A 21,335-nucleotide genomic window follows, 5' to 3' on the forward strand; every position below is an offset into this window, starting at 1 on the left:
ACTTTTTAAAACTCTGCAAAAATTACTTTTTTAACATTTCTAGAAGTGCCATGCAGACATGAGATCATTAGTGCACTTATTGTCTGCACAACCTTAAATCTACAGGAAATTCCAGTTAGACAATTTCTTGTTATCACACAGATTCTACAGCAAAAATGTCTCTCAGTTTTTATTTTAGTAATTTCTGAAAGATCTATCACTAGGGTAACCTATTTGTTCCCTCTTGCAAATCTTTCTGTGCTCACTTCTGAGCTGCCACTCAGAATGACAGGCATATTTGCACAAATTTTCCCTTCTTGGCTTGAAAAAGAAGAAAAAACATTGCAATATAGATATTAGACATGGTAAGATGAAATTTCTAACCTGGATACAAATCCAATGAGTTTCAGGTGCTCAGAAGGGCTGGAAGGCATCGGATTCATCAAGTCTCGAATTCGTGCTAAGCCAGCAATTCCAACTCCAACCACCACTGTCCCAAACATTTTGCTAATCTGCCCAAAAGGAAAAAAAAAGGCAACTTTTTTTTTTCTTGTAACAGGGACAAGTGCAACTGGGAAGGAAGGTGTGAGAATGGATACTCTTGAACTCTGCTGTCATAGCGCCAAACCTTATTCAGGTGTCAACAACCAACTAACAGATGTGATGCTATAGGCTACTGAGCTCACTCACATCCCATTGAAATGGGATCCAGCAGTTCAGCCTGTCATAGGACTGGTCTTGAGATTTGTATTTCACAGCTATTAAATCACAGCTCTAGCAAAGTTCTTCCTTTCCGTGAATAGAAGGCAGACTTCAAAAGTGAGACATTCTTCTATTTATAGCACCACTTCCAAGCTGGAAAGGAGCCAAAAGGTTCTGCAAACCCAGCAGAGCTTTATATAAACCCTGCTGACTTCCTGAATGTCTGCAGCACGGTGCCACACACACAGTCCCAGTGATTCTCAGCAGCATGGCTGGAATACTTTGGGACAGGAAGCAGGGAGCATCTTTGCGTTCCCCACGTAACCACCAGCACAGCCTACAATGCCAAGCTGTAACCAGGCACCAAATCTGATCAAGATGCTTGCTTGACATTTCCATGCCCAAAGAAAGCTCTGCCATCTCTTTAATGACAAGCAGGCATCTCTTTAAGATTTACATCTCCCAAATGCAATTGTTGACACAAGTGCATGGTATGGAGGGTGAGACAGGTACTGCACTCACTGGCTGGGCTCTGGGCCTCTGGCAATGAATTCTTCTGTGGGTCTTATGATTTGCTGTTGATCTGCAGAAGCACTTGACAACTGATGAAACCTTTCAAACCTGCACTGTTCCAGCACCCTGAGGACTACAGACACTTTGTAAATTAATCGAAGATTTACAGGAAAATGATCTAAAATGAGTCAGATCAGACCCTCTTCATTTTTTGTTCCTTCCATCTCATGAAAGCATCCCTTCAATCTCTGTTTCTTGTTTCAGTCTTCTTCCTGCCACTGCCAATCCCTTCACTTGAGTGAACTCTTCAGATTGTTTACACTACTTGGCTGCAGCCCTTCACATCTTTCAGAGATTGAGATGGGCAAATGGACAACCCCACTTAATTCCTCCTTGTGCCTCTTGTCTGACAAGATCACAATGCAGCAACCAAGCCAGAAAGGACTGTTTTGGCAGTGCAAGAGGTTGACAGCTGCTGGCACAAAGGAAAAAAGAACCCCCCTCCAATCACATGCCATGTCTGTATTTTGTTTTCCTTTAAGCTCCTGCCTACAGTGCTGAATGCCACTCATTTTACATATGCCAAAAAGATACCAAGGTAAAACACAGAGCAGCATGTTTAGTGTAAGAAAATAAATTAGTGATGTATCAAAAAGTTCTCTAGGGGAATTACAGTGACATTTTATTACCAAGTGTTTGAGGTACGGCATGATGACACTATTCACCAGGGAAGAGAAGTGTGTAGGGCTGAGGTGCAGGGGGAGGGGGGGTGTGGTAAAGGAGGACAATGTAAACACAAAACTCATTTTCAGTACCACCCACAGGCTCTCCATCACATTTGCTTTTCTCTGTGGCCAAAGAGAAAAAAGAGACAGACTTGCAGAATGACCTCAGCTGGAAGGAGCCCCAGAAGATCACCCAGTCCAAACCCCACTCAGTATGGCTCTCCATGCTGAGTTCTGACTGCCCCCATGGCTGGCAACCCTTTAACCTCCCATGCCCCTGCCACAGTGTTTGGCCTCTATCACAGCAAGAAGTTCTTTTAGTATTTTAAGGCTCCAAACAACCATGATCATTGAGACTTTTAAAAGGGCTTATGGTCGTTCATGTACTCTGAGTTAGATGCACAGGAGAAATACCAAGATACTCTCAAGATGTCAAAACAACAAAAAACATTTTACTGGCAACTTAAGAAGATCAGACAAATTTTGCAAGTTTAGTGTAACACTCAATCAACAGATAATACTTTTTAAAGCATTAACTTGGCTCATTCAACTTTCAAACTCCAAGACAGTTCAATTTTAAGTTACTCAAAAGTCCAAGAAGAGGGAATTAGGAGAGCAAGAAAGAAAGAAAACCAGAAAAGATATAGAAAAAACCAAACATAACTACCAGCTCCTGGGTTCCAGCAGTGCACAGACACACATTCCAAGAGGCAGTACAGCCAAGATATCCGACTGCCTTGTGTTGGGCCTTAAATACCCCTTGGCCTTCCTGGGCCCTTCCCCCAGGTGGGACTTCTGGTCATTTGGCCACTCAGGAGCCGAGCTGTGGGCTCCAGAGGTGGCGTGAAGCATTGCCAGTGCTGTGCCAGGGATTGGCAGCCACTGCCAGGCTGGGATACAGGCTCAAGGGTGGGGGTGAACAGGGCAGGGCACTGCCCCTTCCTCCACACACATGCAGCCCATAACATCTCAAGACATCAATCTTTCCAGTCTCTCACAAGTCCAGCTTGAAAAGAGCTGATCAGGAGCTTACTTTAAGTTCAGAAATTCTCAAGGTTAGTGGAGTGTTAAGCTGTTAATATTTTCCCATTGCCTTCAGCAGGATTGGGAGTTGGAGTTGTAGAGCAAACAAACTGAACCTCCTACAGTCATGTTGCTTCCAAAAACTACTTTTTTTTTTCCTTTTTTTTTTTTTGGTTTTTTTTTTTTTTTTTTGCTGGTGAGCTGCTGACCTCTGCTTCAACAAAGAGGGGAAAGACTACCTTCTTCAGGGAACAAAGAATGCCTCTCTGCAGATGCTCAGGTAGCTGAACATTAATATTATTGCCTCTCCTTTGAAAAAAAAAAATTCCTAGTTTCTTCTGATCTCCTCAAAATGAACATTTAAGAGAAGCAAGATGATTTCAACCTAAGAACAAAACCTGTTACTGTGGAGCCTGCTGCCATAGCAACCAGCCATTTAGTCCAGGTCAAGGGTTCAGTGGCTAATACACCAAAAGAAACAGCCATTAAATGTATGCTCTGGAACCTCTGCTTACACACGTAGCTAACAGAAAAAATGCTGCGTTTGCATCCCTGCTGCGGCTTTTTATTACCCTTATTTTGCTCACACACCAAAATCTGCAGCTGTCAGGGAGAAAAGTAAATTAGGTGTTTTTCAGAACTGTTACAAACCAGGTAAGAGCAGAATAGAGAATTCTCATCTGAGAGCCCAGATGAATATATAAAAGTTTACTTCTTCTTTCAAACCTTTACAAGAAGATAACCGCCACAATAATCTTTCAAGCACAAAAACGATGAAGTAGGAAACCCAAACCACAAACTGCTCTGCATGCCTTTCAAACCTTTTTCTTAAAATCAGTGAGTTAAAGCTTTAATAAAAAAAGATTTCAGATGCATTTTCAAGGCTTTTCAGGAACTTTGGTTCTTGTCATACTGAAAAAAGTCATATTGTAAGTGATGCAACAGTATCCAAAAGCACTTTCTCCACTTTTTCCTAATTGGCTGTGTGGAAGCAAAGAGAGCTGATGAGAAGTTTAGGAGATGTCTTTCATGCTCACATGCTGTTTCTAAGGAATGCCTCTCACATCACAGCAGCACCCACCCTGGCCCCCTCTGAACTGGGACAAGGGGGATGGTGGCTGCCACTGACTGCTAGAAGCTCTTCCCCACTGACAGCCAGCACAAGTGGCTCCTTTTATCAAGGGAGATGAGCCCTGCGTGGCACACAAAAAGAGCTGAGAAAGGCAAATAGCTGAAGAGGATTATTTATTCTATACCAATATATCATCGTACCATCGCCTGTCTGCTCTTGAGCTTTCTGTGCTTCTGCTGCAGATTTCCTGCATTAGCAATTAACAAAAAAAAAACCCAAACAAAACAAAACAAAAAAGAAGAATACCCAAATATTCTTGCAAAATTTAGCAGCAAAACAAACAACGGAGTAAGTCCAAAGAAATCCATCAACCAGCACCGGTGTTCCTCCCCAGTGCAATGACAAGTGGGACCCAACATCACAAAACTGCAAACACTCACTGAGATAAGCCTGAGGGAAGTGAGGCTTACCACTGTCTTGTGCAACATGACTAAGGCCATGCAAAGTAGCACAGAAGCAAGCTAAAAGGTGGAACTTAGGAATTCTCTCTCCTTCAAGAAAATTTCTCATGGCATGTCTAGACATTACAGAATGAGTACAAGCACCTTCTCCCATGATATACAAAGAATTTCAGTAAGCCTCCTGCATTTTCCCTGAAACTTACATACTCTGGTTCCCACAAATATGAAGGAACCACATCAGAAATCAAAATATTTTATAGTTAATGTCACAGGTAATAGCATAACACTGATGCAGGAGGCTTTCCTGATGCAATCTCAGCCTGGTGTTTTAAAGTGTACTGCTTCAAGTGACACATTCATCTTAAGAGTAGCAGAAACATCACAGATAAGTATTTAATCTCAAAATACTGTTGTCAAGGACCACCAAAGAGACCCCAGGACAAAAGAACACATGTAAAGGAGAGGGAAAATATGTTAATGATTTCTGGGAAATTACTATCATATGTATGTTTATTCTGGGAAAATCAATGAATATATATGTAAAATACAGAATATAAACAGGATCTCTTCTGTATTGAGCATGCATGAGTTTTGGAGGAGATATCCCCTCGTGCATCTGGCCAAATACAGAATGCTGGCTTCATGATGCTACACTGGTATGAAGGAGTTTTTTATTTTTACTGATTTTTGGTAACAGACTGAGGAAGTTTTCCAGAGCTCCCTTCAGATGAATTTATTGTTTAGACATCATGCAAAATATTTTCTCTCTTACTGCAGCAGAGCCCTGAGAGAAGGTTGCAGAACCTTCCTCAACAGAAGTTTACAGGGAAATACCAGATTGACTACAGCAGTCGCTGTAAAATCATCAAGATGAAAATTTTAGGTTTCTCTCAGCTCTAAATTTCTGATTTCAAATACCTAGAGACCTAGTGGATGCTGTACTTGGGGTGTTGGTACATGCTTACAACCTGTGCCACTACATCTTGCTCTCACTGTCTACCCTTACCATGAAACATCTGCCCAGAGCATAGAAAGCAGAAGCTGAACAGAGTGGATTGTGTTAGTGTTATTAGTGTTTCCTTTTACCAAGGAAAAGCTCACAAATACTCAAATTTAGCAGCCTATTCAAAAGTATAAATACCTTTTTTTTCTGTAGGAAACCAGTTACACACTTTAACTTCTGTATATGCTGAAGTACCTCCTAGAAGGAGACCCTGCACAAGCTCCCCGTTGAAGATCTTAAATAAAAAGGCAAAAAAATTATTGTTTGAATTCAGTTAGCATGATGGATTATTTTTGCTCTGCTTTTACTGCAACCTAGAGAGAAAACTAAAGTCTTCTGCAAGAAAAGACAGCCAGAAAGGTAACCCCCAATGCTCTTCACCACTTCTCTTCAAAACATTAATTGAACATAAAATGAGAATCAGAAATTTTCTCAAAAACCTGCCAGGACCATTTACAGTCTCCACATTTCAGAGGAAACTGCAGCACCTGGAAATAACAGAGCAACCATGTAGATTTTCCTTGAGAGCTGTTTGTTATAGACTTAGATATCTACCCTTGCCAGCACCTCTTCATCTCTCCCACCCACGTCTCTGGCTATCATAACCCAGGCACAGCCTTCTGACAGGCACACCAGCTCTGCTGGGTGAGTTACAACTTCAAGGCACCAATGCTCACAGAGGCTTGCCAGCAGAAAACAATCTCTCATCCTAACTGGCACCATTGTGCTTTGGAAACAGCCAGAGGAGACTTTCCTTCCTGGCTTTTAAATGCCCCTTGAATAATACACCTGCATTGTTTTACATTTATATGCAGGTTCACCAATTAAATTATGGTATTCCAGCTGACTGCCAAAGTTGAAGTTGATATAGTTACATTGATATATGGACAGATGCTGTGTTAAGCTGCCAAACAAGCACCTTTACTCTATTCAGCAGATGGCTGATAATAAAGAACTGCAGTTGTAACAGATATGCTGTCTCCAGCATTAATACCTGAGCAGGATGAAAACTTTTATTTAAATACAGTTCTGCCAACCCCAGAGTCTGCAGTGATACTGACACCCCTCACATGGCTGCATTCCAGAGCCTGCAACTCCATATTTGAATCAAAATCATCCCACACAAGTAATATAAAATCATGAGAAGTACTGAAAAAAATCTGAAGATCTGGTTTTAATATGTGACATATTCCATGCTGTGGAGGATTGAAACAGAAGTTCTGTGATGTACATGCATGCCTAAGAATGACCATTTTGTCCTGTTCCCTTGTCTATAGTCACCCTTTGTGATTCAGATTTGGTTGCTAGTCTGAAGGGAAAAAACACTTTTAAAATAGCTTCTCTACATATCCCTGGGACCAATCTTCAGTCAGACTCATTTTATTTGAAACTCAAATTATATTTCAATATACCTGCACTGCTAAGTTTGAAACTATCCAGGAAAGTACTGAGCCTGCTTAGGGGCACCTGAAAAATTAATTAGAGACAGACATGAAGGACTCCAGTTTTTATTTTATAAAAATATCTCCTTAAAAAAAATTAAACTGTTACTTATAATAAGTTTCCAGGAACTGCTCTGGACTGAATTGTGAAATTGTGAAATTTCTAGTGGGTAAATAAACAATTGCATATAACTGCAGCCTCATCACAGCTATTTTTTAAGCAAAAGACTACTTTTATGTGGCTAATTAGCATATGCCTAAAGCAAAGAAAGCCACAAAATGTCCTCAAAACTTCTTTCAGACTTTACTGTTCTATAACAGTTTTTGAAAGTGAATTTGATGAGGAGAGGAGAGGGAGAGGGGAAGAGAATTTTAACAAGCAACAAGCAATTATTTTGCAGTAAAGTCCATTCAGGAAAATGGAGCGTTTTGGACCGATCAGTGATTCACAGATCCTAACTTTCCAGGTGACCAAACAACAGTATTACTACACTACCAATCTGTGCCTGAGAAAATAACCCCAAATTAAGCTAAAAATGATACTAACTCAAAAAAAAAGGAAAAAGAGCATGAAACATCCTTCACATTTTTGACTAACATCTGCAAAAGCACTGAAACTGTCATGAAGCTGAACTCTGCCAGGTCCCTGGGGACTATGAACCATGTCCCCCAGCTTCCCCAGAGCAATGAAGCCCCAGAGCACTGCACAGCTAAGTGTCTGAACACTAATTACTGAGACTGCTTAAACACCTATTTCACACAAAGTTTTGTGCTTACTCTTACACTGTTTAAAATTGAGTGCTTTTCATGTTTTGGGATTTTTTTAAATAAATTGGAGAACTACTTATCCATACCTTCACTTCTGCTCACAGCTAATCACAAGAGGTGCAGGTGACAGGACAGCCCATGAGACATGCCCAAGAATCTCACTCAGCCCATTCCCTTCCCTCACTTACACTGCTCATTTTGGTTTGGCTGTGCCACCTACAGAGAAGAGGCTTCTCCACCTCACTGATAGACTGACAAGTGCTTTGCAGATAAACTCTGATGTCAGAAGAGGCTTCCAACCTTTTGCTATAACACAACTGAAAGGGATGACGAACAAATACAGGAAAACGTTCTGAAATATTTTCTCACTTACTACATCTGCCCCTGCATTTTCCTGCCAATTACTGCAGTCCTTTCTACAAGCTCTTTCTCCTTCAGAGGGCCTGAAGAATGCAGAGCTGGGCTGGGCAGAAGCAGGAAAGCTGTATTTCCAGGCTGTATCCTTACTTTCTCACAGAAGTTCACTGGTTGACCCAAGGCAAGCAAATCACACCCCCTTTCCCTATCAGTCCCCAGTTCCAGAACAGTGGGAACCTCTTTCTTCTGTAAAGCACTCTCAGATCTACTGACAATAAGTGCAAAGTAAGAAGTAGGTATTATTACAACCTCTCTTCTTCATGACAGGAAATCCCACACAGATCAGACATCTAGAAAATATGACTATAAATGAAGTTTGCACTGAAATGTCTACATAAAACAATGCCCTACAACAAACAACAAAACTATAGGTTTCTTTTCCTTCTCTTGTTGTTAAATTAATCTGAAAACCAAATCCGAAAAGGAATTATATGCTTGCCTAGCTTTAATCACAAGTAATCCCATTGATCTCAATGAGAATACTCCTACAAGCCCATTAAGAAAGATCTCTTGCTGTTGACTGTAGTATTAGGATGCACAAGAACAAAACACATATCCAGCTACAAGAATGTTCTTTTAATATCCTTATGGACTCAAGCCAATAGATAATACTATCTTCCGGTCCACTAAAGGTCACTGCATCCCAGATCTCTAACAGCTGAGCTACTTTGAGAGTTCCCCAAATGAAAAAAGGACTCCTACTACACACTGCAGTCACTACAAAGACACTGCTTACCATGGCTGATGAAACCCTCTGCCTGCATTGCTAGCATGATAGCAATTCATATCACTGAAGGCCTGCCTCATGCTCTCTTCAAAGAAAACACTACACACACAGAATTTAGCTCGTCAGACAAGTGTACTTTTTTTAATGGACTTCCTCAAACCCTAACCCAGAGAAAAAAAATTAATGTTAACCCTTCTAAAATAGAGGGTGATGTAAAATTTTTTTCATTAATAACTAGATTGAAAAAACTTAGGAAATAGATAAACTTTCGCATAATGTTGTAATCTTAACTATGCCCTATCACCTCTGTCATTTTATCAGTCTACCACTCAGTAGGGTCTGCAAAATGCAATGGTTGCTCTCCATTCCCCTTATCTTTTGGAAATCTATCAATGTCATACATTTCTTGAGAGCAGGGAAAACCAGAAGGTTTTGAATGAAGACTAATGATTGCAGTTACTCCCTCCTAACTTTAGAGCTCGGTATTTTTCATCTTAATGGGCAACACAACAGTTAAGAATCACAAAGGCCAGCCTCCCTGTCTTGAAGAGTTAGTCTACAATTCGATGTGCTTTAACAGTCAAGTAGTTGCAAAGTGCTATTTATCTGTTAAATTTGTCCTGAGAAAGCAAACACTTTTTCCGAGGTTATCAGCCACTAGAGGGGGTATTTGTATCTTACCAAAACCTGATGAAAAGGTAAAAAAAAAAAAATACATTAAGGTTACACAAAACCTCTAAAAGCATATTTCCCACAGTACTGCAACTGCACATTAGGATCTATGCAAAGTGTTTTAGGAAGAACAATGCTTTACTTGTGTATAACTATGCAAAAGCTAACCCCACATCTCCCAATTCCTAGGTCTACCCACACAATTTACTCTGCGATTCCTGCAAGAAGACATGTAGTTTTATATGCCAAGAAGATGGCTAAAACACCACTAGTTTTGCTTTGTACCGTCGGTGAGCTCAGAGCATGCCAAAACCTGTATCTTCAAGCATGACAAGGTAGAACCTGACATGCTCAGCGTTAATGAACAAGCAAAAGAAGAACGACCTACAAATTGGTTCCTATTTACAATATTCTGCCTCTTGACAGATTCACAATCACCAGATTTATTGTTCCATAAAGTCTCCAAAAGTACCCCAAAAAACTGTCATCAGATTGGTTCAACTTCAAGCAAAGCAGAAGACTCTACACAGCTAAAGCCACTCCAAAGCTACCTACATTTAAAACATGTCTAAAGGAAGATGAACATATATTTCAGTTCCTGAACATGAATGCACAATGAATACAAAACTCATAAAAAATTATAAACTAACTTGATGATTGAGTTCACACAGTGCCACTAGCTGAAGAAGGGTACAGGATGGATTGTGCCAGGATATTAATGGCATCACAGCTTCTACATACTTTGTTAAACCTCATCAGTTCGGGACCAGTGAAGCTGCTGGCAACTTCAAAGACCCGCTCCAAAAATCTGAGTAAAAATAACTATAATTGGGTGATAGACTTAAATACCACCCCTGCCTTCAAAGATGTGAGCCAGAAAGTTTAGTGAAGCTGTCTGTTCAGAGGAGTATTTTAAATACACAACTTACTCAGAACCAGCATGGCCATGTAACTGGGATAAGAGAACCCAGTATCACTCTTCTTTCCTCTGCCAAATCAATGTGGACTATTACTTTATAACAACTGTAATTGTTATAAAATGGATAATATCCTATCACAGGCAGGATCTGCACAAGCACCTAATTTTGAAATAGCTGAAACAGCTCTTGCAAAGGTTCAGGAGCAGACAATACTCTGGGCACTGGAAGAGGGAAATATACCTTTTAAAAGAGGCAGAGAAATAACTGGATCATGGAAGTAAAAGATTTCCAGGAATGAATGCTTCCATTTTAAATATAATGCAAACATTTATCTCTTTTCCCCTGATTTTACTAGACTGTACCCATCTCATTTTTTCTGCAATATTCTGGTGAAATGATTTAACAGTTACTCTTATAAGAGAAGAGCTTTGTCCCCACCTCAAGTTCATGTCCTTAACTGCACCATTCCTTTAAACACCCAAAGAGGCCACTGAGTTCTGAAGAGAGTGGACATGAACTACCACCATCCTGCGCTGCCAATAGTAACATAAATGCAATTCTAAAATGTCACAGCAACCCTGTTCATTACTTTATTCAGCCTTGCTCCTTTTTAAAATGTCTGTCTAAATCCCTTCTTCCCTCCTTACCTTCTGCTAATTAAACTCAAGAAAGCATCTTGAGGTTCTGGGAAAGAAGACTGTGAGTTTAATATTTATTATTTAAGCCATCTCAGACATGACTGTGGCCCTTCCACAAAACCAGTTTTAAACACAAAGTTTCTTTATTTATCATTAGAAATGGAAAACCAAAGAACCTTACATTAATATGATAAACACAAACAGTGCAGGTGGGCATCTGTAAGCTGTCACTCTTTTTTAGAGGCCCATCTTGGACATTGGATACTAAATATCTGTTCTTTCTTCCCATGGTCAGACTTGAGTACATAAAGGCAAAAGCAGAACCTCAGCAGCTCAGACAATGTGGATGAAAACTGTCTGCAATAATCCATCCCACTGGTTTTGTTTAGGATCAAACTGAGTTGGACAAAGAATATAATAGTGTGGCCAAATAACAGCTTGAGTCAAACTCAAGAGACCACAGGCCATTTGACTACACTTGCTATAAGGCTGGATGGCTTTTCCTCCTGATGGATTTGTTCTGCAGTGTGGAATAGGAAAGTTTATTCCAGATAGGCATATAAGCAAAAATAAGATCATGTAGGAGCCGGATAATAAAAATAATAATCATGAGCACATAGCAAAGGAATGTACTTTGCACTTCTTTTTCTTAGAACAGCAGAATGGTTCGGGTTGAAAGGAACCTTTAAAGATCATCTAGTCCAACCCCTCTGATACGAGCGTGATGTTTCCCTTCTTCCAGTCACTGGAGCCTTCACCTGATTGCCATGACTTTCCAAATATGATGGAGAGTGACTTGGCAACTTCATCAGTTCTTCCTGCTCATAATGATTCTCTTGATGAAAAAGGCCATCTGTCAGTATGGCTGTATGAGATCTCATGGGCAAAAGATGAAGAGTTGCCATCTCATTTAGTAGTCATTTAACCAAAAGAAACTTGAACCCTGGAGTTATCCACACCTTCACACCTCCTTAGGAGTTGGTAACTTAAGACCACCTAGGATAGGAGGAGTTTCCTATCTATAAAGAGAGGAAAGTTTCCTTCCTATAAAGAGAGGAAAATTTTGTTCCTGATATTACAGGCCATCCGATGGTGGGAAGGTCTGGCTATCCCAAGCAACAGGGATGGGTAACATGCAGCAGACCAGCAGTTGTTTCTGAAAGGTGCTCTCTCTGCCTGAGTACATGAACACAAAAAAAAAAAAAAAAAAAAAAAAAAAAAAAAAAAAAAAAAAAGGAACAAAGAAAATTCAGCCCTCTTCAAAAGATACCAGGGAATTAAGGTTGTGTCCTTGAAAGCAGTATCCTTTCTGAGGAAACCTTATCAGAAAAACTGGGCTCGGAGCAGCCAGAGAATCACATGGCCACATCCCCTGCTTGCAGGGCAAGAGGAGAAAGGAAGCTCTTATCTACACTAAAACAAAGGACCAGACACTTTAAGCTCCCTTTATTTTATCATCTAATACAGGTATTTTTATGGTTCTTTTGCTATATCTTCATTATATCTCTATTGTGAATATTACTAGGTCAGGCTGTCACCAGGACCTACTCAAGAAGAACTGGGTTGGAAACACATCACAGAAGACCATTCTTTTTGAACAGCAAGTAGAGTCAGGCAAATGACCTATTTATTTTGAAAATATTTATTCAAGAGCCCTCAGCCTTAAGGTCTCATTTCAGATGCCAGGCATATAAGAACAGGCAGTACATCCTAATTTGCAAATATTGGGTGAAATATATGGATAGCTATTTCACTTCTCTAAGCAAGTAAGTAAATGTAAAGTAGACTTAAAAAAAATTCCAAATGAAAAACACATTTCCTAGGGCAAGCATGACTGCTGGGATTGGTTATCCTGACTTCTGGATGACAAACCTGAGACATCTCAGATGCCTTGGGACTGTTTTTAACAGATACTGCACTCCAGGACTTCAAATCCAAGTATTCTGTACTTACCAAAAACCTCTGTCTTACTGAACAAGAATGAAAGCAGACTAAGCCCATGATGCCCTCCAATGCCAGAAGTGTACCATGCCTCAACACTTAACAGTGAATTATCAACAGTACAGAATTCCTCCTTATCCATGTTCCAATCTGAGTATCTGAGTTCTTCACAGATTTTTGCCACTAAAGAATCAAAGCTTTGGAGGAAGACAAAAACCAGGAATTAATCTGCCATCTCCATTCAAATGTTATGAATCTGATTTAATGGCAAAAACAAAACCAAAACAAAACAAACTACAATCCCCCCCACTTCAACCCTTCATACATTTGTATCTTCTGTCACCAAGACCAAACACGAAGCACAGAGAGATCTCTACCAACTTGCTGATCCCACTCCAGCTGCACATAATTGTGCTGTCTGAGAAAAATCAGCTAATTACTCCAAAGACAAGTACGAGCAAGCTACTCTGTGTTCATCACCAAGTAACAGACTAACCAGTCTGCTGCTAATCCGTGTCAGAGCCTGCAAAAGACAGTAAATACCGACTGAGGGCTGCTTTCCCTAGCAACAGAAAGGGTCACAAAGCTGCATCGCTGCCAGCACAGCAAAGAATCACCCATGACGTTGTCACTAGAATGACTGTGGTCTCAGCTTACCCCTCACATCATGTACTACTACTTCCTTTCTGTTATTTGGGGATCATTCAATAATCCATGCTCTTTCTGATGGCTTTTCTCTCTTCTCATTCACAGAACAGAGGTAATGATTAGATGATAAAGATGACTTTGTACATACACATTTCACTGAAAGGGAAAGTTAATAAACACAGTAACATTACTTGAGCCATGAGAACCTCTCATTTTATTAGCCAGTGTTGTGCAGCTTTTAATTTAGTATTTAGGATAGTTACTACAACAGGAGCATTAGCTCCACGAACAGGCTCCTTTTAACTGGTTAATAAAGCCATGATAAGGAAAAAAAAATTTTAAAAAGTAGAAATCTATTTTATGCTAATTGTTCAACTCATGTTGTTAAAGTGGTGGGTTGTACTCATCTGGAGGAACAGGATTAGCAAATGCATTTCATTATCTTTCCCAGTCAGGTGGGTTTTCTGCAATGTTTTCTAATTAGCACAGTAGATCTCCGAGTTGCAAACATTAGTCTAAGAAACACTTAAGTTCAGTTAGACAAGAAGCCAAAGCTCTTTTTGCTTAGACAGTAGAGAGGAAACAAGTCAAATGTAAATTTATCTTTTTATTATAGTTGCACTTATTTTATAAGGTTTAAGATCTAAGTCCCACACTTTGGCTTTACAGGCATGAGAACATTTGCCAAGGTTCAAGGCCAGCTCCAGAGTCGTGAGACAGCTCCTCAGCAACCTTTGTTCTGCTAAGTTACAACAGGGAACGGATTATCCAGAGCGGGGTTTTGTTGATTTTGGGTGGGTTTGTTTTTTTTTTTTTTTGTTTTGTTTTTTTTTTTTTTTACTATAGGATTAAACTGCAAGAGTGTCTTGGCCTTCAGTTCTTTCCTAAGCCCCACTACTTCCCTACTCACTGAAGAAACCTTTTTAATGCCTCACTTAATAAGGTGCACTATGAGCACAATGTATGTTATCTTAACACACTGAGCTCTACCTGCAAGTTTCAGAAAAATCTATGGTTGCCTGAAAATTCGAGGTGAAAGTTACCCATAATCCTGCATACTGTACCACTGTGTAAAACACAGGAACTCCTTCCTCAGGGCATTATTGTCCTACTACCACATCCATCCAAACTCTGTTAGCTTCTCCACTTCCTCCTAACTTTATTTAGTTTTATCTCCTGTTGCCTGACTCTGCTTACCTAGCCAAGGATGGCAGTGCAGAGAAAGCTTCAGTGGACCAAAGTAGTGGTAATGGCAAACACCCTCTGAAGCTTCCTACAACTAATCTGCACAACACAGAGTACAATACTCCCTCTACAAAATGGATCAAACTCAGGTGACTCAGAGTCATCGCTGAAAAGCAAAAATGCCAATGTGCGTTCTAGTCCTGCATCTTACTGAAGTCCTGACACCATGGTGTAAGACGGAAAATTATTCCCATTTTAATTTGAAAACTGGACCATTAATTTATCCATTTATCTTCACTTGTTTTGACGATGCCAGTTAATTTTTAGTCCAGAGAACAAAGCAGTCCTGTTCTTCTGCTGAGCTTGATTTTCAGAGTCTGTGAATACAGCAGATATTCTTCATGACAAAAGAAAAACCAACAAGAAAACAAGTCTTCCCTTTGACATTTAAAATTAAGTTGCTTAGACCTAAATGCAGCTGTCTTTTTGGGTCATTGGGTTTGGGGAGTGAGGAGTGGGTGTTGAAACATCCAGTCAGCACAACTGGGAAAATAATGAGGGCACTAAGAAGTTGAAAATTACAAAGGCTGAGTCTCCTTTTTAGCTCTACAGAATAAGCACTGCCAGTCCATCAAGAATAACACAAACCATACCTCATTGAATTAAACTCCTGCTCTTCACAAACAGTAACTCAGTTCACTCTTTGAAGAAACTGAGAGATTTCTATCAGTAAAAAAGTTTCTTGACCAGGAAGAGGAGTCCCAAAAAATCAGCGCTCCCAAATAAGGGAAGTTTCCCGATCCAACAGTAAGAAATTGTAAAGTATTTTACTATCAATTATTATAATATTAATAATATTTAGTTATAATTTAATTATTAATAATTACTTTCTAAGTGGTATGCACTGCTTGTGACAGTTTTTAGTAAGACTAACTAAGGCTTTCTTATATATTCTGAAAATATTAACCCATTGGTCTTTATATTAAAAAGATTAAACTTCAAGTTGGATTTACATTATTTAAACAAATTTGTCTCCATTTTCTCATTTATCAACACAAATGTCAGAAACATGTTCAAACACTATGCTGTTGACTTTTGGCACAATGTCATTCTGTGTTCACATCTGTAACCATAGATCCAACAGCTGAAAGACTATCTTTATTCCACAAAAATTAATTTGGCAAATCAATGCAAGGAATTGGAAAAAAATGGCTTCACACAAAATCAGTTCATTAAACTGTTGCCCAAATTAGCATTAGGTGCTTGGGGTTTTTTAACAAGCTCCAACACAAAAGTTCAGCAGGATGACAGAAGTTATATAAAGGCTGAGCTTGTCTTTTCACTGTGCATAGATTGAGCCCTTAATACACCTTTTTTGTTCTTTTTACCTAGAGATAAGTGATAACTGTGACTAGAACATAAAGTAATGAAGTGTCAACGTGTGTTATGCACGGATTCTGTACCATATCCGAGAACACAAGAATCACCTTTCTCCCACCAAAAGCTGTCTGAAATATGGCCCCACCACGCTCCTTTACGGAAGGAAAACATTCTCATTCTCACTTTACACATGGGTAAACAGAGGTACAGCCTACTTGATGGTCCGGTGTTTCAGAAGGGAGCATCAAATAGCTACAGTAAACGTGGATTTTCACAGGATTGGAAGGAAGCTCAGCACTCCTAAAAAGAAGTCCAATTTATAGGAAAGGTTTTACATGACCTCTCACACTCTCACCATGCAGTGCCCTGGACACTCGAAGATGCTGCTTGGCTATTCCACATCATTTACAGGCTTCATTTGCACCTGGACATTATTCCAAACCAAGGGCTTTTCCCTTTTTCCCTTTCTCGCTGCTTCCCCCTCCCCAGGTGGCGGCCCGTCCCCCTTGGTGCGGAGGGTGTCTTTGGAGCAGCCAGGACAACGTGACTCGCAGGACTCCCCCAATCCTCCACAATCGAGGGGGAAACGCCGCTGACGGGCAATCCCGGGGAGGCGAGGAACAGAAATCGAAAGGCCTGCTTCCAAATCCTAATTACAGCCAGCAGGGATTAAGTAGCAGCCACTAACCTCTCCAGCTCACAGAGGAGAAACGTGGTCCCGTCTAATTCTCTTCCGCTCCCTGCAGCTCCTTCTTATACAACGCTCCGCAGCCGCGGCATATCAGCGCCCGCACGCCCGTCCCTGCCGCGGCGGCAACACCCCCTCGGCCGGGAATCCAATAGGGATTGCAGGGGCGGGCTGAAGCCGGGGGCAGCCGGGGCAGGCGCTCAGCCTGGGAGCTTCCTCTCAGGAAACACCCAGAAAGCTGCACGGGGCTAGCCGGGGGCCAGCACCTCCATGGGGACTAACCCCCCACCCCCCCCCCCCCCGGTTAAGCGCAGCGGTCCCTGCGATGTTTGGTTTCCATACTGATAAACTACATATCAGTAAACCCTCTCTGTACACTTAATATGCCTCAGTAGCTGCAGCCGTTGAGAAAGAATGGGGAAAAAGGAATTTAGGATTATATATGTATTGAAATCAGTCACAATGGAATACTGAAGTAACAGACCACAAGGGTGCTTGGCAGAACACCCAAGGTAGGGCCAAAAGGAGGAATAAACAGGGGCAACTCATCAGTCTAAAGTGCCAACTGGGTGAAAAGTGATTTTGGCAGGGGGAGAGTGAAAACACTGACTCACGGGCCACCAAGTCTCGAAACCCACTGACTCAAGAGGAGGAGGAGACTGAACATGTGGAATAATTAACATAAGTGAGAGAATCACCTAACCACTGAAATTACAGAATATTCAGAACTGGAAGGGACCCACAAGGATCAAGAGGTCCAGTTCTGAAGTGAATGACCCATATGGGGATTGAGCCTACAACCTTGGTGTTATTGGCACTATGCTCTGACCAAACTGGGCTCAGAAGATATAATACTAATTAATGAGAGAACTGTGCAACTTCTAGCCAATGAATACTGATACTTTTGTTTGCTAAAACATATAAATAATGCAAAGTTTTGGTGATGAGGGAGCTAGTGTTTTGTGGGTTACCACCTAGCTCCTTACTTTGCACAAACTAGAATAAAGAAATAGAGATTCCTCTCCTCTGTGTGTGAATTGGCATTGCACACCAGGTAAGGAGTCCATGTTAGGGGCAACAACCCCAGCCAGACACTCCCAGAGCCCACTCCTGCAGTGGTTTGCAGACACTGGTACTTCAGCAGTGCTGGTGTCTGCCCAGCTGCAGCCATAGGGTTTAAGTTGCAGGACGAATCTGTACTCAATAAATTGGGAATTTCAAGAGTGCCAAGTGGGAAATAAATCACTCTGTGCTGGCTTTGCCCGAGCAGGACGCATGCAGAGAGCAGCTGCTAGGACAGCCCAGGCCAGGTGTTCAAGAAGTTCTTACTCAAGACTATTTGCCTGCTTTTCTACTGGGATTGCTTCCTGGCAGACAACATACTATGCATAAGCACTAGCTTTTCCTAGGAAAGACACCTTTTGCCAAGCTCTTACTCCCAGCCTCTTTACTTGCCATTTCTTATCTACATGAAACAGGACTTTCAGCTGCTCCTTTTGGGACGTGGAAGATAAAAGCCAGTGAAGGTACAGATATTTCCCCCCAAGCCAGTAGTTCCTGCAATGAACAATGTATGAAATGAGGCTGGTCTGAATTCCACAGATCTTTCTACACCAAGATGATGGTCGGCATTCATATAGTAGAACCTAAAACTGTGTTACATTGGGACTACAGGTACAAAGGATAAAATTCTGTACCCTCTCATCTCAAACATACAGTAGAAATACCTCTGGAGAACCTTCTTTTATTTTTTGCACACAAGTGTGCTCAAGCCAACTTGTTTCTGGTAAATCTTACCAGAAAAAAGTAGCGTGCTGTGTAAAGTAGTAACACCAAAAGAAGCCCATCTTCTTCCTATAGAAATTAAAAATCCAGTGCATCCCTGAATTCTTGAAAGTCATTATTCTAAAATTCTGCAGGTTGGGATGTTGAGTGACACACCCTTCTTTCCATATTTTCTCATTTCTGACCTGTGAACTTCATCATCAGAAACATTACAGGAACTCAGCCTCCTCCCAGCTACATTTTGTTTGCTAGAGTGACATTTTCTGAGCCAGTTATGAAGTTTTAACTATTGCAAAACTTATATGGTCTAACATAACTTGAACTCCACAGAGAGTTTGTGATGCTATTACTGTGCTGGTTGTTTCAAATAACTCTTTCCATCCCCTCTAGTAAGTGCTAAAACACATATTATGCCTCAGCAGCTTTAATTACAGTTGTTGCACAACTGAAATAAGGAAGAGCTCCAAAATGTAACTGACAAATCATACACAAAACTAATGAGCAGGAAGTTTAAAGTCTGAAGGTCTTCAACATACATGTGGTATTACATAAAAGAGGATTGGCAGCCCCGGAGAGACAATATTTAAGCATATACATAATGAGTTTAACATATGGGACAGTTAATGACTAGCATGTGACTGCATGCTTAGGACAAAGTAATGAATCAATTAGCACGTGATAGGAAACCTTAATGCATAGCAGAACATGCAAAAGAATGCATATGGGAGTGATTAGAGGCAGATGTAACTCAGAGCCCTTGGATTCAGGAACGGTGCTCCTATTTGTACAGCCATGCAATCTACAGGATGTGGGACCTGTTCAGTCTCATAATTAATCTTGTCAATTAAAAAAAAAAGTAAAGAGAAAAAATAAAATCCCACCTTCTTTCCAAATGAATCAGATCCCAAAACTAATGGAAGTGGCACAGCACACAGCCAAACAGGATGGCACAACCACCTCTTTCTATGACACCTGTAGTTACCTTAAACCAGTCCTGTCCCTACCTGCTGTTTGATCCCTAAATTACAGCCTCAATCTCCCTTTGCCATAGGATTGTTTATTTATTCAGGCAGCTACATAAAATCCCCAACATTTAAATGAGCTCCAGATCTGGACAAGATGGGGGGCAGAGAGCTCCTGCAGTGGTGGAATTTGGGCTCTGCCACTGGTGCTGGCAGCTGGAGCCACTGCCAATATGACCATGTTACCCTACTGCAGAAACCTTTTAGGGTCAAGCTGGGGCAGGGGAGGGCGATTGGTGGCTCTCCCAAGTTCCCAGTTCCCCAGCACAAGATGAGAAAAGAGAAATGGTGTTACCCATCAACCCCTTGAAATGGCATTGCATAACAGAGAAGAGACAGGGGCAAAGGAACAATTTTGAGTTCGATCTAGGCAGCACCGAGAGTGGACCATTCAAATCCAGGAATGCAACATGGAAAATGTCACAGGTTTTCCTGTGGGGGAAAAGGCTCCACAGAAAACACAACACAAACCCCAAACCATAACTTTATTGTTTAAATTTTCTGTGAATTACAGCTGAGAGAAGCTGTTGTGCAGTGCTGATGGCCTCTTCTGGCACACTCCTCATCTTTGCTCATCTCTGGGGCCTAAAAAGCCAGGAGAGGGCTTCTTTCTGCTCTTGCCTGGGCTGAGACCAAACAGTCTTGGTGAGCCTGAGGTCATGAGCAGGAGAGCTGGGGAATTCAGGCTTTGCCCAAACTGGGGCCTTCCTGAAGGCAAAGGATGAGGAAGGGCTCTCACATGTGCTGCCAGTGCCATGGAAGGCCCCAGAGCAAGAAGGCATTTCTTGGCTTCTGGGATCCCATCTTCACAGTCTGGCCTTACAGGTTTGTGAAATCCACATGGATATCCTGGCACATTCCAGCACTGACTTTCACTCCAAACCTTCACATTTGCTACAAGGAGAGTGATGATTTTTCCTTCTGCTTGGAAGGGTATGGATTCCCTTAGTTGATGTACTTGGCAGAAAGGTTCTCCTTGCATGGAAATATTTCCTGGCAGCCTGAAACTTCTGACCACCGAGAACCCTTTTTTTCCTACTGGCATTTTATCATGGCAACCACAGCATAAAAGCAGCACCTTTCTCTCCTCTGGGAGGAGCTGGTTTCACAGCTCAGCTCAGGGACCATCTGCACCTGACAGATGCAGATGGTCCCTGAAGGGAGGTTGTAGCTAAGTGGGGTTTATCATATTAGCCCAGGGAACAAACAATATGACTAGAGGAAATGATCTCAAGCTGTGCCACAGGAGATTTAGATTGGATCTCTAGGAAATATTTCTTTAACAAAAAGTGTATCAAGCTTGGAAACAGGCTGCCTAGGGCAATGGCTGAGTCACCACCCTCAGAAAGGCTTAGAAGTCATGCGTATATGGCATTTGGGGACCTGACTGATTGGTGGAGTAGACAGTGTTAAGTTTGCAGTTGAACTGTGTGATCTTCAGGGACTTTTTCAACCTCGATGATGCAGAGATTTATGGGTAGCTCAACCAGTATGGAGTCAAGACTTAGACTCAATGATCCCCAAGGGTGCCTTCCAACATGGATATCTATGAGACCGCCAATGGAGGCAGCTGGTAAGAAAGACAAAAGAAAGACCAAAGGAATTTCTTTGAAGAAGGTTCACT

General features: G+C 41.2%; 1 protein-coding gene across 1 annotated transcript in view; it reads right to left on the bottom strand.

Moving 5' to 3' along the window:
* The window catches only part of BLVRA (biliverdin reductase A), a 29,195-nt gene extending 12,174 nt beyond the window's left edge, over positions 1 to 17,021 (bottom strand). The window contains exons 1-2 of the mRNA XM_058039953.1: positions 16,905 to 17,021; positions 364 to 491 (exon numbers count right to left, since the gene is read on the bottom strand). Coding sequence (XP_057895936.1) covers positions 364 to 482 — 119 coding nt within the window. The 5' untranslated portion in view covers positions 483 to 491; positions 16,905 to 17,021. The remainder of the gene's footprint in view (positions 1 to 363; positions 492 to 16,904) is intronic.
* Positions 17,022 to 21,335: the final 4,314 nt, after the last annotated feature.

Source organism: Melospiza georgiana, chromosome 1 (assembly GCF_028018845.1).
Source record: "Melospiza georgiana isolate bMelGeo1 chromosome 1, bMelGeo1.pri, whole genome shotgun sequence".
Taxonomy (NCBI): Eukaryota; Metazoa; Chordata; class Aves; order Passeriformes; family Passerellidae; genus Melospiza; species Melospiza georgiana.